This window comes from Mirounga angustirostris, unplaced genomic scaffold (assembly GCF_029215605.1).
Source record: "Mirounga angustirostris isolate CCGP_5_RB_7025 unplaced genomic scaffold, mMirAng1.0.hap1 SCAF_14, whole genome shotgun sequence".
Lineage (NCBI taxonomy): Eukaryota > Metazoa > Chordata > Mammalia > Carnivora > Phocidae > Mirounga > Mirounga angustirostris.
In genome coordinates this window covers 10,482,444-10,502,565 of record NW_026991722.1, presented here as the reverse complement: position 1 = coordinate 10,502,565, position 20,122 = coordinate 10,482,444, and the positions used below count along the sequence as shown (strand labels likewise).

The window sequence follows — 20,122 nt, the reverse complement described above, 5'->3', positions numbered from 1 at the left end:
AGCTCATAGAAACAGAGGGTAAACTGCTGGTTAACAGGGGTTTAGGGTGGGTTAATTGAGAAAATGTTGATCAAAGCCTAGAAAACTGCAGTTACAAAATGAGTAAGTTCTAGAGAGCTAATGCACAGCATGGTAATTATAGTCAACAATATTATATTGTATATTTCAAAGTTGCCAAGAGACTTGATCTTAATGGTCTCCCCCCTCCACACACACAAAAGATAATTATATGATGTAATGAAGATGCTAGCTAATCCAAGGTGGTAACTATATATTGCAATATATAAATGTATCAAATCAACATATAGTAGACCTTAAACTTACACAATGTATATGTTGAATATATCTCAATAAAATAATAAATAAATCAATAAATAATCAGCAAATAATAAAAGGCATTTCTGTAGTAATTGTAAACAGTTATTCCAAGAAAAGGATTCTTAGGGACCATCAATTCAGTTTGTATTGGGCAAGAATTGTTCTTTTAACTACCCTATGTGCACACCTCCATTTACTTTTTCTACATTTCCTCTCTATGTGTCCATTTAATTTCTTTCTAGGAGTGTCCCATCCCTAGATTCCAGAACTAGACTACCTGTTTAGTCTAGCTTCAGGAGCAATAGTCAAAATCATCTTATGGTTAGTTGTTGACCAAAAGAAATTCTTACTCTTAAGACTTTAGACTATACAAATGAGTCCCAGGAAGATCATGAAAATGCATTGACTCACAGATCACCCTGTACTTCGTTTATAGAAAAACAAGTTACAAAGTTAGGTTTTTTTCCCCATTTTTTTTCAAGCACATTTTAAATTGATGCTTCATTTACTTCTAAGCAGAACATACCTCTTCAATGTTCTAATGTATCACTCCCTTGCTCTCCACTAAATGGAAAACGTAATATATTAATGAATCACATAAAATAATTTCTCCGAGTGTGTGGAAAATCCAAAAAGTCAAACTCTTAGAAATTAAGTGGATAAAAACAATATTATAAATATTCACAATAACTTTCTAATGTGAATTTATTAGGAAGTTAAATTTCTGAGGAAATATTATTCTCTCTTATAAGCTTTATAGCTGTTTTAAATCAACAGTAACAAATCTATGGAATTGAGATAATTCTACAATGTTCAATGGCACCCAGTGCTTGATAATGAACATTCATTAACTACTAGTGATTTACTCCTTATATTTGTTTGTGTGTGTATATGTGTGAGACCGTGCATATACATGTCTATCCTATTTTAGGTTACCATCAAAGTATATAAAATAAATTAAGATGATAAAAATATGCAACAGAATTTTAAAAATATCATTACATATAGTTTAATTCTTATGATTTATAAATTATTGGTTGTAAAATTCAGAAGGAACTTAGCAATGTTTAAGTCTTATATCACTCTAATTATATAACTTTCTTTTATTTACTTTATCTGTTTCCCGCTTTTTTTAATTGACATCACAATTCATTAAATACAAGTTAAGCAACTTTAAACCCTCTTATTTTCTAAATGGTTTTTCTAAAAAAAATCAAAAGACATAAGCCTATATATTTTTCTAGCCAGTAATTTAAATACTACAGAAATCTTCAAGATATAGTCAAGTAACATAAACTATAATAATAAATAAACATCAGAGTAGCCGAGAAATACAAAAACCTTTGATATGATTTTTTTTTTATGTTTTCCATTTATGTTTTCCTTGTCATTTGTAAAAGAATCTATCTGTACATTCACTCGCAGTTAGGAATTAGCTATATATTATACACAAAATTGAAACAAAAAATCACTATAAGACCAATAATGTGTCCTTCAATGAAAAAAATCAGTAACTGTTCACAGACCCTTTCCCCCCTTTTCCTATTACCAGTTAAATATAAGTAAAGGGACACTTCACGGTTGAAACAAATAAATGTTTAATTGCTCCTCATTGTTATATAAACATATGTAACTCTTCCTTTATTTGTCAGTAAACTCAGAGCGGTACTATTCACATTTGAATAAAAATGATTAGCACGGGGAAGGGGAAAATGAAGGGGGGGAATCGCAGGGGGGAAAGAACTATGAGAGACTATGGTCTCTGAGAAACAAACTGAGGGTTCTAGAGGGGAGGGGGTGGAGGATGGGTTAGCCTGGCGGTGGGTATTAAAGAGGGCACGTTCTGCATGGAGCACTGGGTGTTATGCACAAACAATGAATCATGGAACACTACATCAAAAACTCATGAAGTATGGTGATTAACATAATATAATAATAAAAAAATGAATAGCACGGGGATGTTCTTTGCAAGTACAGTAGCCTTTCTTTCTTTTTTTTTTTTTAAGATTTTATTTATTTATTCATGAGAGACAGAGACAGAGAGAGAGGCAGAGGGAGAAGCAGGCTCCCAAGGAGCAGGGAGCCCGATGTGGGACTCGATCCCAGGACCCTGAGATCATGACCTGAGCCGAAGGCAGACGCTTAACCATCTGAGCCACCCAGGCGCCCTACAGTAGCCTTTCCAGGCTTACATAATCACTGTTTTTATGACATGATCTTTGTTTACTGTACGAATCACTCTGAGCAGTTCTATGGGAACTGTGGCTCCAACCTCCTGGTCGTCCCATTCCCTAACAATACCTGCCCATCACTATAAATTGAAGCTGATTCTAAAATATTGTGGGCATTATTCTACGTAAGAACATAATTCATGCAGGCCCGTCTCAAGCATACTTGTGGAACTATTTTTAAGTGTTTATTTTCATAGGAGAAGTCACTTTGAATTTTTGATGACTAAACTTCAATGATGTTTTAACGTTAGAAAATGAACCAATATAATTTGTGGCACTAATGGCTTAAAAAAGAAAAATGTAAAGCAAAAATTCTCATTAGATATTTAAAACACATTGGAAAATATTCCATTTCTATTTTCAATAAAACCTCAGAAAATTAGGGAGAAAGGCAGTTTTCTAAATTTGATAAAGGGCATTTTTAAACTTTGACAGCAACCATATTTAATTGCGAAGAGTTAGAACTTTTCCTTCTGAAGTAGTTAAAAAGCAAGAAGTTTATTATCATTGCTATGTTTTAAAGCATTGTATTGAACCTCCTAGACAATGCAATGAGGCAATGCCATGTATACCAAAATGAATGATTAAAGATGATGTTGATGACGGACAAAAATCCATATATGATGGATGGATGGATGGATGGATGGATGGATAGATAGATAGATGATAGATAGATACTGGAAACATTTTTTTAAATTACAATAATTATTCAAAGGCAACAGTATTTTTGTTAGAAAATCAAGCAGAATATACCTAAAAAAAAAGTTTACAGGAGAATATTAAATTACTAAATTAGAAAGGTCACAGGAATAAAAAATACACAAAACTCCATTTTTATGTATACCAGAAATATATATTTATAAAATATTTCAACTAAATGCATAACATATATAACAAATAAATATATCCAGGAATATCTAAACAAAAAATTTTAAAGATCTCTACAAAGAAACTAAAGATCTTTTATTTTTAATGATCAAAAAGGAAAAAAATGCTGGGTTTATGAATTTGATGACTACATAGAAATATCAAAAATAGATCCACAGTGTAAATGCTATCCTACTCAAAATCCTAGCAAGTTGTATTACTGGATAAATTAAAAAGATGATTATGAAATATGTATGGAAATGCAAAGAACCAAGCATGGCCAAGACGATTTTGATGAAACATCTGGAGGACTTGCATTGCACTAACAGACATCAAGGCTTAGGACACAACCACAGCAATAAAGACAATATAGTGTTAGTCCCTGGAGCAACAAAAGATGATAAAACTGACAGAGATTCAGAACCCAAATCATACGTATGTGGGGAACTCATTCATGCAATGGTGGCATAGTTGAGAATTGGAGAATCATTTCAATAAATGCTGCAGGGTCAACTGGATATCTCCATCCATCTACACATCTGTCCATTGGTTATCTCTCTTTTGATCTAGAATTTGGCACGTGCTTGACACCATTCACAAAAATCAGTTTAAAATAAATTGTAGATATAGATGTGAAAGGTATATAACACGGGGCACCTGGGTGGCTCAGTCGGTTGGGCGTCTGCCTTCGGCTCAGGTCATGATCCCGGGGTCCTGGGATCGAGCCCCGCATCAGGCTCCCTGTTCGTGGGGAAGCCTGCTTCTCCTTCTCCCTCTCCCACTGCCCCTGCTTGTGTTCCCTCTCTCGCTGTGTCTCTCTCTGTCAAATAAATCAATAAAATCTTAAAAAAAAAAGAAAGGTATATAACACAAATATAACAGAATAATAAAACTTCCATAAAAATAGGAAATTTTTTGTATAACATCAGAGCAAAAAGACAAATGCCAACACTTCTTAATCAGGATTGGGTGATTGATAACCTGATAATTGTCTCAATGCCCAAATCCCTGTTTTTGTTTGTTAGACATACTCATTTGTTCCTTTTTCCCATCCTGGATTGGTTGCTCTTACTCTATTGAAATGGCATTCAGTAGAATGTTATCCTTAATGGTGCATTACTCAATCAGTGTATGAAACATGGTACATGCCCCTATGAACCAACCTGCTTAGCCTCTTCATTCATTTCATCAACATTTTATTGTGCTCTCACTAAAACTGACAAAGTTGGTTTAACTACATTGGTGGATCAAAAATTAAAGTTTCTTTATATTATGCTAGTAATAAAGTTACTTCTAAAGGACAAATGATATATATGTACATTAATGAAAAATGCTTTATGTAGATAATTTAACATTAAATACATCACCAGATAGATATTTTTCACATGTATTTGCATTATTTAATCAGTTTCTTAGCTTAATTTTGTTTTTCTGAACAGTGCCCTGGGTTATCACTAGCCCTCTTTCAGATTTAATCATGACTTAAAAGGAGACATTTTATTCAATGCCCATATGTCTCATACACTACTTCTCACACCCCATGGAAGAGCCGCAAGTACAAAGTAGATGTCCTCCAAATTCACTCTGGCTTACTATAATGCACCTACTAATAATATTTAAAAAAATAAAAAATCAGGACCAAATGCTTTCTGGACAAAATCCCCTCAAAAATAGGATTAAGCAGGGCTGTCCTGGGTAAAACTGGAGATCTGATCACTATTAGTTCATAAAATCTTCCCAATCTTCCTGGCTATAACCTGAAACTGGCCCCTCAAAAGGAGGACAGGAGGAAACCAAAGGAAGAGGCAGACCACTCTAGATTGGTAGGTGGTAGTTGTATTGAGCAGGAGAACTTATTTATGAGGCTTGTTCTGGGTGGCTGTAAGACCAGTAGTTTTCTGGATCTTCCAACCAAGTCTTGAAAGTTACGGAGGCCTTACGTATCTTCTGTCACATATACCATCCAGATAGTCTCAACACCACATCTCTATGTCAAGTCTGGGTGCTTGCGGCAGCTGCAGGGAGAGGAACCAGGCTAGTGGAACCCACATTCCAAGGACAGGGGAGGGGCTGAGGAGTCTCCAATTTCCCAGGCCCAGCACACAGTTCGACTGGCAGTCACATCCTCTCAATGACCACCCCCAACGTTCTACAACCTCGCGACCTGTTCTTACAATCTTATATGTTCCTCTCTACTATAATGTGGCCTGAGCCGGCAGTAAAGGGCTTCACTAGCATGGAGGTGGCTCATCTGGTAGCTATCTGGCTGCCCTGAAGGCAGGTAATACTGACACATACAAGAAAAATACAGATTAAGACAATAATTTCCCAATCAGTGACAACTGTTTCCACCAAGAATCCCATGATCTGAACCACTCATTTAGTAAGTCCCCTAAGCTGGGGGTCAGATCACTTGTATCTTCATGTGATTTAATAAAGATGACACACTGACAGAGTCATGAGGTATGAACACCTATCATTTGTTTGAATATTGGCAAAGGCGCCTCCTTGTGAGGCTTTAAGTGTCCAAGGCTGTTTTACTTCAGAGGGCAGCTTTTATCATCAGAGACATTTCAGTGTCCAATTAAGGGCAGACTTTGCTTGCTATCATTCAAGTCTTGCTGGGTGAATTTGGCAAGGGCTTCTATGTGTCCTAACGTCCTCAAGGCCAATGGAGGGAACAAACAAGGCAGCCAAATGATTAAACTAGCAGGAAACAATATGCCCACCCGGCCTTGGGGAGAGGGAAGGTGATAGCTTTAAGAAGTTGACCTGGCTGTGCATACCACATGTTAACTGAGGGGAGGCAGCACTACCAGGTGTAAGGAGATGAGCTGGGGGTGGGACATTCCAGACCAGGACCCAAACCTTCTTCTTTCTTTTATTTTTTATTTATTTTTATTTATTTATTTATTTATTTTTTAAAGATTTTATTTATTTATTTGAGACAGAGACAATGAGAGACAGAGAGCATGAGAGGGAGGAGGGTCAGAGGGAGAAGCAGACTCCCTGCCGAGCAGGGAGCCCGACGTGGGACTCGATCCCGGGACTCCAGGATCATGACCTGAGCCGAAGGCAGTCGCTTAACCAACTGAGCCACCCAGGCGCCCTTCTTCTTTCTTTTAATGCACAGTGTTCTATTTCAGGCGTATTCTGTTTCAACAGGTCCAGCTGAAGCAGGACAATGGGATCCCAGCGAGGAGCAAATAGTTCCCATTCACCCAGAGGTGCGAAGTAACTCACCCATCCTGGTGGAACATCTCATTGCAAATTCCGGTAAATAACTCTTTTCCCAGGCGTGTTGGGGCTCAGTGTTCTCAGAAGCAGAGCATGTGAATTTGAAGTGCAGAACTGGGGCAATGGCGGTTTCCCCTGGCTTCCACACCGTTAGGGTACTGGTATCCCAGCAGGGGACCCCAGTCTGTCATGTGGGCAACATTCTCCACTGGTTGATCATTCAAATCTATGAAAGCCTGGGACAGTACTTTAGTCCACTTGGCCAAGGAGGTTTTACTTGCTAGGAATTTAATCTGCTGCTTTGTATTTCACTTTTTTCTTTTTACCAACCCTGCTTCTTGTGCATTACCCAGGAGATGGAACCTCCATTCAGAATCATGTTCTTTTGTCTGTTCTTGCATATTATGATCTTTGAAATGTGACCCTTGATCACAATCTATCCATACACAGCGCTCAGTTTCTCTAATCCCCTAAGAGTGGCAGCCTGGTTCACACAATGACAAGGGAAAGCATGTTTCCACACAAAACTAGGCATGTTTAAAATTTTCACTCTTAGAACATGCCATGACTGGATTCTCTGTAATCAACTTCAAATATCATCTCCTAAAATGTCCCTTCCTCCAGTCAATCATCATCATACCTCACCCATAATTAATACATTCATACATAGAACATCAAATACCACCTTATTTAAAATAGTTACTGTTTGTGTGTTATAACTAAAATATAAGTTTCATACTAGCAATTACCTCCAAAATGACATTTCAAAAATTCTTCTAGTAAATGATAGGTCCATAATGTATGCTATTTAAGAAAGAGAAGGAGGAGTGGAAGGAGGAAGTGAATGAGGAGGAGAAGTATGGAGTGGGAAGAAGAAAGTTTCATTGCCTACCTACCAAATAGAAAAATATCAACGTGTCATTTACATCTAATGATAATTGGTCCTGATACATATTCACAGCTAAATTTGTTTATGTTGTAAAGACCTATGTTCTGAACACATGTAGAAAGAAGTTTTTAAATTGTTTCCTGGAATGTTAAAAAACAAGAATCAGGAAAAAATACAATAGAATATACAGTTTTAGATTTGGTGGCTAATAAATCAAATGTTTAGGTAAAGCAATTTTAAAGTATGTTAGTATAATTTAAAATGACCATTATGGAATAGAATTTATCACACTTAAGTAAATTTTATGAACTTAATTTTACTACATATTGTGCTATCAAAACTTTCTGACTCAATGAGTGAACAAATTTTGCATAGACACACCATAATTTCCTCTCCATTAGAAAGACATTTCTGATTGTCAATGCATTCAGTTCTTATATCTTATGGAAAGCACTTGCTTCTAGATGCATTACATTTAAAATATTTATAAAAATAGCATTGGAATGGAAAGGAACTTTGAAAATAAATACAGTTGCACAGAGCTTTTCAACCACTTTGTTTTGTTTTTAGTCTTTATGGTCTATGATTTTGATGCATAGAGTAATTGTGTCTTATAAATTGGCTTCTACCACTTAAACATGCATATTTTTCAGGATGACCTTATGTGCTTTTTTAAGATACAAAATTATATCTTGTTCTGGAAAATGCATTTTTATAATGGGGAAACTAGTAAGTGAATAAGCTGAAGAATTTTTAAATCACTAAAACAAATTTTTTAAAGATTTATTTATTTATTTATCAGAAAGAGAGAGAGAGAGAAGGAGAGAGGGAGAGAGCACGAGCAGGGGGAGCGGCAGGCAGAGGGAGAGAGAGAAGCAGGCTCCGGTGCTGAGTAGGGAGCCCAATGAGGGAATCAATCCCAGGACCCTGGGATCATGACCTGAGCTGAAGGCAGATGCTTAACTGACTGAGCCACCCAGGCATCCCTAAAGCATACATGTTTAACCCCTCTTTCTTGCCTTGAATACCGAGATATTTTAACAAGACAAATAATGTATTTATATATGTTACCATTGTTTACAAAATGTAAATGATAGTCTAATTTTTTAAATATTTTAGTTAACATGTTTGTAGAAGGAAGTACAAGTGTTGAACTTTAAATAATTCACTTCCAAAACATATGCTCAAAATTTTAAATCTGTTGTCATTGTTAATATATCTTTGATGTAAATTAATATGCAATACCTTCTGGAGACATCTCTGGTACAATGGCCTCATAAGGTTCATCTAGGAATTTTGGTTCATTGTCATTGATATCCGAAACTCTGATGACAAACTCAGACTCAGGTTCCACAGCCCTTCCAGTAGTGCTGTCTATTACCTGGGCTCTTAGAGTGTAGAGGGATCGTTCCTCTCTATCAAGCTTCTGGACGGCATATATGTCACCTGTTCTCTCATCAATGACAAAAGTACTTCCAGCTCCAGCTCCCAAAAGCTTGTACTGGAAAGAGTTGTTTCCATTGTCTAAATCAGATCTTAGCTGAAAGTGCAAAGAGGGATAATTTAGTTTCCAGACATATTTAAATGGACAAATCAATTTTAACAATTTTATTTTCATGTCTGTTAATTTTTCCCCAAGTTAATAACTCCATGTAATTCCCACAGTATATTAAATCAGGTGAAATATTAATTTTAAGATTAAATTCTATCATCAGGCAGAGGAGTCTGAAATTTCAATGTAAATCACTATATAAATTTTATTACTCTAAATGGATTATTCTAATTAGACACTGTAATAATTGAAAAACAAAGTACCTTTCATAAATTATGCACAACAAAGTTGGTTCATGTTTACCCTGTGATTACATTCTTGGTCACTAAAACCATAATCTCAAATATTTGTATTAGATTGGGATCTAGAGACAGATGGGAAGATAATATTCTAGATAAATCTAAACAGTGATGTTCTATCTCTAGGCTAAAAACACATAGGAAACATGAAAATATTACCAGGAAAATAAGGGAGCATGTTGAGAAGATAATGAGAGCCTCAGCCATCCTTGCTGGCATTTGTAACATGCCATAAAATCTATAAGTTGCTTTGTATATGATTTCCCAATTAATCCTCATAACATCGTGAAATATATATTATTGATATAATCATTTATACCGAGAAAGAGAGACTGAAAATTTTTAAAACTTTCACAAGAGTCATGATTTTTGTATAGGTTTGTATAGATTTAGACAACAGGTCTGTCTGACCCCAGAGACCCTACTGCTCTGAGTTTTGCCAAATTAGATCTAACTCTTTCTAACATATTCAACTCAATTCTCAAATACATCTTTTCTTCTTGTGCCCTCATTATTTTTATTTTTCAAAAGCAAATTTGTTCATTCATAGTGTTAATAGAATTGTGAATTTTATATATAAAAACAAGGGTTGTTATGATATAGGTAACATTGGTTGGTTGGTTTTTCATATCTAAATTATTTTTACGTATAAAGAAGAAGTATGCCATAATCCCCTAATTATTGTGAATCCATAGTTTTCTTGAGTCATCATTTATGAATATGTCCTTCTTCAAAGTAAGAGCTTCTCCGAAAATTTACAAAGCTAACCAAAGAAATACATCTTAAACAAATTCATAACTGTTCTGATAGTTCAAGGTAAAATGACTAATTAATACATTTCTCTGTGATTGGGTAGAATATCTGAAGATATCTAAAGCAATTAATTTTAATAATTTTAATAATGTGTTGAATAACACTGCTATTCATTGAAAGAAACAGATTGGGGATAATAATAAAGAGATAATAAAAGTGTTATAGCTCTTTTAATTTGATAGCTCTTCATTACTCATAAGATAAAAAGGAAGTTTCCATGACTTACTAATAAGAAATTTAGGGAAACAAATGTCCTTTCCAATAAGTATATCAAATGAAAGTAAGGTATGGCTATGTTTTTCAAATATCATTTTGATACAGTTTGAAAATATGATTCAATATCAGAATGATGATAAATCAAATTTAGTAATGAATAAATGTATTCCAAGTATATATACACAGTATAATTTTCATGAATCAGTGAGCTTGATCTTTTTAAGGACTCAGATTTAAGAAAAAAAAAATATATATATTTACTTATTTTTTTAAACATCAGCCTCTTAATGTCACAAAATGTATAAGTTAAAAACATTTTAATTTTATGAAATCTGTATTATTATATTTTCTGTATTTCTATTCAAAAATATTTTTTCAATTAGTCAGTTACTATTGATTCAGCAAATCAATATGCCTTTAATTTTTTACTTAATTGTGTTTTCCAAATTTAATCTCTGTTAATAAACAGTTCAAAAAGAAAGTGATCTGGACACATCAACTACATTTTAGTTTTACCAGCTCTTTAACTACAACACCTAAATATTCATTCTTACTCTCTCTTAAACCAGTTACCTGTATGTTATTTAAGACTAATGACATTGTTTCAGGGGAAAACATCTGTTAGATTATTTTCATAAGTATTTTTACAGAATGAAAAAAATAGGGAAAACCAATCACGATGTGAAAGGAGGCAACAGGAGATGTGCCCAGAGCACAAAAACAAAAACCAGAAAATGTGACAGTCAGCCAGGGAGGTAGTCTCTACTCTGATTGTACTGATGCACTTCCCTGTAGAGCCTTATTCACTAAAAGTCACCAGCCTCTGTTAGTCTGTGACCCCGCTCATTGATGGGAGAGCTTATAGGGCTCTGCGGAGTTCACTGTAAATGTGGCTACAGAGACTCAGTCAACTAGCAGACACTTAACTATGGATCTCATTTGTGTCATCCTGCCTCTGATTTACCTGCAGTCATCTTAGAGAATAAAAAGATGTGAGATGTGATTCAAAGCAGGCACACATACATACACAAATGTTTGAAATCTGTTTGCCTAAGATCCTAATCTGAACCTTCGGTTGAATATACACATATACATTTGCTGGATGGGATAGATGAACTCCTTTAGAATCTGGACATCACGCTAACACTGCAGCTCTCCTGAAAGTGCTAGGAAACCGGAGTTAATGAATTTTGAGTGCTTCACCCTTTGGCCCAATTAAATTTTAGTGCCAGTTAATTGGTGGTTAAACTTATTTCAGTTCATTCGTCTAGAGAAAGATCCTTACAGAAAAGGACACGGTATTGTAATTACCTCTGTTTAAAGAAAATTGAACAGTAATAAAAACCAAAAACATAAGTAAGGAATGTTCTATCTCATGAAGGAAATTTAATATATATATATATATATATATATATATATATATATATATATATATATATTCTTATAAGAAAGTAAAAATAATTATTCTTTATCCTTCATAATCAAATGAAGTGTGTAGGCTCTTGAAGCTACTTAGCTGTAAAAGGGTTTGGTATTAATCTGCTTCATGAAAAATTAATGATGGGTAAATCAACACCTACTGAGCATAATAGAAAATCAGGCTAAATACTGTTGGTAAACGTTATTATTCTCAGTGTGGTTGCTTTGATCCATTACCAAAAATTACACCATCAAATTTCCAGATGTCGACAAATGAGGGCAGTATTTTCATATGGGAGAAAAAAGTGAAATTTGAAATTCAAAGCTTTTCTTCTTCCTCAAGTTTTGCAAATATTTTAGGTGCTTGAAAATCTGAAACAATTAATTAGGCTGATGTCTGAAGCTTTCTAAGGGTTCCACTGAGAAAATGTAGAATTCATCAAATGCCTTAAAACTTCCTCAACCCATCCATTTAGATTTACATAATGTTATTTCCTGTAACACTTTCATAAAATCAGTACCTGGCCAATGTGATAATTAGTCTTATTCATTTCCTCTGGTACAAAAAACTGGTTCCACATCCAACCACGCTTCACTCTGAAATGAGAACCCACTGGGTGCTTAACCTCGTCTGTTGTAGAGATTTCTGTTGCTGTAAAGCAAGGCCATATGAGAGGAATTCCCAACAGGAAAGGTAGCAATAAGCAACAATTCATTCTGCTCTTTTGATTCCAACTGGTATTCTTCAGAGGAAAGAGTAGTTGCAAACAAAACTGTATGTTCCTTTATAATCTTTTTAAGTCTTAGGTATCTTTCATATTCCTAAAGAACAAGAAACAAAACAAAATTTTACATTTAAAAATAACATTTTCTCACATAATTGCTAACGTAAGGGTACAACTTTTGCATTCATAAAAATGGAACAATATACATTTAATTTATCTTCCAATTAAACTAGTTATATTTTGTAGCTCAGCAATAATTTGAATGGTATAATTAGAAACTTCCGCTCAAGCACTGTCCATTTTAATCTGTAGCCATAAATCTGCCTGAAGGTTGAAGAGTTGGTCTGGCAATCTCCTTGATTGATAGCTGACACTGAGATAGATTTTTTCTTTAATTTAACCTGCTTACATCTTCCATTCTATCTTGGTAAAACTCAACAGTCAAGCCAGGGGGAAAAAATGTGATCTTTCTCCTTTTTCTAAATAGCAATAAGTTTCCTAATCCAATTTCCCAAGTTATAGTATCTTATCTTGTATTAAATAGACAAAATGACAATTCAGTTTGAAACCTGGGGGATTTAATTATCAGTTATATTGATGTTATAAAACACTCTGTGAACAGAAAGCCCATGCAAGATATTTACCATTTTATATTATGAAAGATATGAAAATAAATGTTTTTCATCTTAACAAAGAGATGATCCTATTTTTAGAAAATAAATAACAAAAAATATAGTGCCTGGGTAAAAATGGCTGTTTATAATATATAAGATGGAGATAAAAGATATCTTCTATTACTGAAATAGAAAAAGAGAAATTTCAACTACTGAATTTTACGTGTAAAACTTTCCATTTAACTGATACTGATCATACCAACTCTCTTTGAAATGACTAGTAATTCTCACCCTTAGAGAAAATTGAATAGCTCTGCATTTACCACACTGACACAGCACTCCATATAACCAAATTGGATTTGTTTATTTGGGACTCATGAAGAAAAATAATTTTGTCAGGTCTACAATGTAGCTGAATACTACATAATCAACCAAAAAGCCAGAGTCCCTGTTTCTGTTAGGAGCTTTCTATATGATCTCACTTTCAATCTCCACAAATTTTTGAACAACCGCCAAGAGATATTTTAGGTCTTTGACTCTTGTTAGAAAGAGTCGTTAAAAACACCTAATTAAGAAAGCACGTTGTTATAAATGGGGACACTGTGGTGCCTCTGAGTTCCTTCAAGCAGATGTTTTCTTTGTTATATATTTACTTAATGAAGGCCATGAAGAACTTCAACTGAGGTGAGAATTAAAGATGAATTTCATTCTTATGTTGAATATTTGAAACTTAAATATGGAAAACTATCACTAACAGTGGTGTGAAGTGTAATTATAATGTTGGGTAAATGTATTTGTGTCAATTTTAGATTATATTTTCATTCATCTAGGAAAAAAAGTGAGGGATTTTAGGGAAGATACTGTTTTAGATTAAAAGATACTTAAAACACAAAAGAACAAGTGTAAAATAAGGACGTTGTCTAGAACTTAATTTGTACAAACCTATTTTTATATTTACATTTTTTATGGATTTGTGAAAATCCAATATGATAATTCAGTATCTTGAGATGATAAAAAACATTGTGGATTTTGTTAGTTATAGAAGTTTCTTTGTGGTTATATAAAACCATTTTTTTGATCATGTATACTGAAACATGTTGATGTTGGAAATAAGATGATGTCTAGAATTTTTTTAAAAACATTTCAGAAACAGTAGGAGCTCAGGTAAAACCATTGAGGCAAAGCCTTGATAATTAATTCTTGAAAATAGGTCATGAGCATTTGCATAGCTATTATTTTATTCTTCATTTGTGTTTAAAACTTATAAATTAAAACAACAGAAATACAATTTACTCTGTATTTTTAAAATCAATATGGTGGACAAAAATCATTAAATAGTTTAATATCAGCTATTCATGAGAACTCACAAAAAAACAAGCAAAACCCTTATACAATGCTGATGAAATTGAAAATTTGCACAATTATTTTGAGGAATAGTTTGGCCAAATCTACTATATTTAAAAATTAGTTGAATCTATAAACTAACAGCTATTCTTTTTTACTGCTTTATATCTAGAGAAACTTTCAAATTTGTCCACTGTGAGGCAAATATAAATTGGGTTAATTTGAAAAATATGTATAGAAAAATAAAGTACGGATCAGGGAACTATATGATACCAATTATAAAGTGTTTCAAAATTATAAGATGATGCCATATGAGACTGTTTTCATACATAAATTCTGTAAAGTAAGTCTAGGAAAAGAAAAATGATACACAAAATTTATTATGGTAATTACCATGTTAGTAGGAGGAGAAATTGGTTTAAAGATTGAGGTTTAGAAATATGTCTCATTTTTCTCCCTCTAAACAATCTCAAGTAAATATGTCAAATAATAACACTCATTAAATCTGGGTGATTTTTCTACCATATGTTAGATTTTTTTTTTCAGATATAGTACATGATTGAAATATTTTACAATTAAATTTAAAACTAAAGGTTAAACTATCGTTATTTTACAATCCTAAATCATAACAAAACAGATAGGAGTACCCTTTTATTTGAACCTCTTAATATAAAAATACAAGAATGAAATGGTAGCAATAGGTATGTCTGAATTATGAAATATTAATGGCTTTGTTTATACTCTTCTAGATGCCAAATTGTCTATAATGGTCATACGTTTAGGGGAAGGGAAAATGTTTCAAGTAATGGTCCACTTCTGATTGAAGAGTGTTGACAAGCTGTGTGCAGTGCCAGGCTGAGAAATATTCAGGCACCGTCTGGGCTAATAAGGAAAAATGCTATCAATTAGTATGTCTGAAATGGGCCCTAGAGAAACAAGCAGTGGTATTTCCACCCTACATCTCCAATCCTGCTGATATTTTCCAGTCAGGTGAATGTATGGATGAAAACCTGCATAAGATTTCAATATGGAAAAAAATGCTAATACTGTGTCTCATGTTAATTTGTTTAGATTTAATCTCATTGCCAGTAACTAGGCATATTTATAAATATTAAATAAAATGTAGAGTGAACTATATTTCATTACCTATCTTGAAAATATATATTTCAAAATATATAATGTATACAAATTAAGTGACATTGCTGTTAACACAAAATTACAAAATAATATTAATATTTGAATAACAGTATTATAAAATATAAAATATTGTGTTCAAATAGGATCATATAATTTTAGCATTAAAAATTGTATTTTCTCTAAAGCATTACATTTACATATGAAGAAATTTCTATTAAGACATTTTAAGTGACCTGTCCAGTAGCAAATAGTTATTTACCAGTGGAAGTAAGATTGGAAATCTAATCTTTTTTTTTTTTTTTAATATTTTATTTATTTATTTGACAGAGAGAGACACAGCGAGAGAAGGAACACAAGCAGGGGGAGTGGGAGAGGGAAGCAGGCCCCCCGCGGAGCAGGGAGCCTGATGCGGGGCTCAATCCCAGGACCCTGGGATCATGACCTGAGCTGAAGGCAGACGCTTAATGACTGAGCCACCCAGGCGCCCCGGAAATCTAATCTTAAGGGCATGGAGTGTTCACTGTGCTTTACTGAAGAAAGAAAACATGTACATGTCTAAAAAAGTGCATGGCATCTGTCACTGATAGTTCACCTTATTTAAATTAACTAAATATATGGAAATTGCATTTGAACGTCTGGACCAGTCTTGAAACTAGACATAATAAAATGTTTTCTATTATCTCCTTTTAGAACACCTCTTTCTCCCTGTTCTAAAGATTCTTTTTTTTTTTTTTTTTAAAGATTTTATTTCTTTGACAGAGAGAGATACAGTGAGAGAGGGAACACAAGCAGGGGGAGTGGGAGAGGGAGAAGCAGGCTTCCCGCCGAGCAGGGAGCCCAATGCGGGGCTTGATCCCAGGACCCTGGGATCATGACCTGAGCCGAAGGCAGACGCTCAACGACTGAGCCACCCAGGCGCCCCTGTTCTAAAGATTCTTGAGGTCAAAAACAGGGAAGAATAAGTCAGAATGATGGATTTGGTGTCTGTGGGGAGGAAAAGTTGAAGCTAGGAAAATGTGGATGGAATAAATATAGAAACTCAATCCTATTTGTGATCTTTTTAAAAATCAAGTGAAACTTGGCAGCTTCATAGAGTGACACCATCCATAAAGGCTTCTAAATGGCTTTCTCAGAACCACTAATAGGAAATATAGAAAGAAATGTGTGTGGATATAGCTTGCATACATAAGTGAGAAGAAACGATATTTCTGGACCAAAATTTGTAATAAACCATGTGCCAACTCTTTCTCTAGACGTAGAATATAAAACATATTTCTTTGTCCCATTTATAAACTCTCATTAAACATATACTTTACATATTTACTGGCAGAATTAAAAGCCTTGTGCTTCAGCTAAAGCAGTATAAAGTCAGAGGGCTGTACAAGAGCTTCTCAAGCCCACTTTGGCAGGACCTTCCCTGTTCACTACTTGTGTGATGTCCTAAGATGGGGACAAATGCCATTTCATCCCTGGGCTGGCTATCGTGGACTCTGTTCTCAGTGGTGCAGAGGACTGTGGATTAATGAGCACTGTATTCAGTGCTAAGCATTGACAATATTGAGCCTGAGTGTGAAAATATTCCCCAACAAGAAGAGACAGTTTCCAGTTGATGAAATACTCACTGGCAAAATATCACTTTAAAAAATCTGGTATCCCACTTTTTTCCACCCTCCACAAGTTACCAGAACATGATTTCTCATTATTTCTAAACTAAATCACTAGAAGCCTCTGTACTGAAGATTCACCTAAAACGCTTTTTGGACTGTATCCTTCATTATATGTTGCCAATGCAATTAATCTGCATAGGACTTCATTATATCTTTGCCATGTTAGTAATGATTTTAATTTGGACATTGCATGTCAACACAGTATTTCTTACACTTATTTTTCTTGTGTGATTGCAGTCAAACCTGGAAAATATTTTCTTTAGCAAATTTTCTTTTTCTTAATGTTCTTGTGAAAATATATAACATAGAAAAATAAAGCAAAAAGACCCCACAAAAAAAAACAAAAAAAAAGAAAAAGAAAGCAATACTTTATTTCTAATATCTAAAGAAGTATCCTAATATCACTTCATTATTCCTGGAGGTAAATCCACATATATTTATCCATGCTTTTAGTTTTATTGCATAATTTAAAAACACCGGGAATTCCCTGAGTACTTTAAATCTATTCATTTGGAGAGATACCAAAAATTGGTCTCATAGTCAACAAAGAAACAAGTGAATAAAAATAAATTTCAAAATTCATATTAACATAATGTTATTTGGCCATTAAGTGTGGTGCTCTAAAGTCATTTAATGATATAGAAATATGGCTGTAACACTTTGTTAGGTGAAAGAAATACATACAAAGAAAATGATTCCATTAATTTAGGAAAAAAATATGTTGACAAGTGCAGAAAAGAAGGCCTGAAAGACTATGCCCTCCAATGCAGATAGAAATTGTGTCTGCATCAAATTATAAATGAATTAAAATTTTCCTCATGTGTGTTACATGTGTTAATATTTAATACATGTCTACACATGACTATTTAATAAATTTTTAAACTATTTTACGATAGAAAAGTTTATTTAGTACTATAGTGAAGATCAAGAGATCACTCCTGACTGCCTCTGGCATTGTTCTCCCAAATTTGTTGAGAATTTGTTCCCAAATTTGTCTCACAAATTTGTTTCACAGGCAGCTTGGTGGAGTGCGGGGTCAAGGAAGAACTGAATGACTGTACCAGCCTTGCCAACCACTGCTATATTACTTGACAAAGGTTTAACCTCTGGGTACCTACTCATCTCATTTGGAAAATGAGTTTAACACTAGTGCCTATCCCATGGAGTTAATTAAATGAGTTAATATGCCTAGATATTGTCTGAGAAACATTAAGTGTTGTTTAAGTGTTCTTAACTACACAAAAATAGCTACCTATAAGTGCATGGGAAAAATCTAATGATTTATTTCTAAACTTTGAAATAGTCAGCTACTGTTATTTCTTCAAACAACACACACATATTAAAAAGACTTTATGAATGACTACTGCAAAAAAAGTAGGATATATGGCCCCTAATGCATGTGTTCTACGTGTATTTTCAAATGATTTGAATGTCATCTTTTTTTTCTAAGCATGGCTATGTGACTATGACAAATAAATATTGTCATGCTTGAAATAATATGTGATATTGCATGGACACATATAGGCTGAAAATGATCCCAGTGTGACTCAGAACGATTATGGTTTCAAAGAAGACTAATTATGACTGAAGGGATGAAAAATATAATAATCTATGTACTTATACAGTTTGTAACTGAATCTAATTATGAATTGTCTTTTCTATGACCTCTTCTTGGTTACATAAAGATAACTATTCCATCTGTGAAAACTTATAAAAATATAATGTATTCTGGAAGACTTGTGGAAAGCTAAAACTAAGCTCAACTAAGTCAGCTTCTCATAGAGAAAAACAGATGGCAATTATTATAATGTCTCCATCTTTAAAAAACTGTGAGTGGCTTGGTCAAAATGATATATCAAAAGACTAATAATTTGCAATGGTCAGGAAGTTCTAAAGCTTAGGGGAAAAAAGAAAACTCTCAAAATCATGGTTTCTAAAATGCTACTTAAAAATAAGATAAAACATTTCTCTTCGTCAATTTATTTTCTTAAGCTTTTGTTTAAATTCTAGTTAGTTAACATGTAGTGTAGTATTGGTTTCAGAAGTAGAATTTGGAGATTCATCATTCATCACTTAACAATAACACCCAGTGTTCATCACAAGTGCCCTCCTTAATACCCACCCCCCATCTAGTCCGTGCCCCACCCACCGCCCCTCCAGCAAGCCTCAGTTTGTTCTCCATTTAAATAAGCATGTCTAACTTTTGATATCAAGATCCAAATGTGTGAAGCAAGCAAATTTTATAAAACTTCAGTGTGAAACAGAGTAAAATGCAGTTCTTGGGGCTGTGATTGGTTAAACTATTACAGGGGAAGTATTTAGAGATTCTTTTCTCTCTTAATTCAAGGAGTTATATATTTATCGAAAGACAAAAATGGAGGCTTTGAAATGTGTATTAACACTCCTCTTTTATCAAGTCCCTTTATAATGACTGTTAGAGCAGCAGCATGGGTGGTTGGTGACAGGTTATAGACTACACCTCTAAGTCTAATTTTTTAATATTACAGACACTGCCTCAATATTCATTCCAAAAAAAAGGTACTGTATATTTGTGTAAACCTATTTAAAACCTTGTCTACTTAAACACAAAAGCAAGTATATTAATGCTGGGAAATGTTAGGTTGTTGAACTGTTTCAGCTGAAATATCTTGGGATATCTCTATTGTCGGTTATATTAATTCCCAACTTCATGTCTGCCTTTATATTTAATTTTATAGATATATATTTTTTACTTCAATCAGTTTTATTTTAACCATTTAATATTATTTTAGCCTTTAATTAAGTATTTTGAATC

The 20,122-nt window shown here is 33.8% G+C and overlaps 1 protein-coding gene across 3 annotated transcripts in view; it reads right to left on the bottom strand.

Annotated features, from left to right (window-relative positions):
- The window catches only part of CDH19 (cadherin 19), a 241,456-nt gene that overhangs the window by 64,651 nt on the left and 156,683 nt on the right, over positions 1 to 20,122 (bottom strand). For all 3 annotated transcript variants that reach the window (XM_064578755.1, XM_045886578.3, XM_045886581.3), the window contains 2 exons: positions 12,363 to 12,663; positions 8,788 to 9,082 (listed from right to left, as the gene is read on the bottom strand). In XM_064578755.1, coding sequence (XP_064434825.1) covers positions 8,788 to 9,082; positions 12,363 to 12,557 — 490 coding nt within the window. In that variant the 5' untranslated portion in view covers positions 12,558 to 12,663. The remainder of the gene's footprint in view (positions 1 to 8,787; positions 9,083 to 12,362; positions 12,664 to 20,122) is intronic.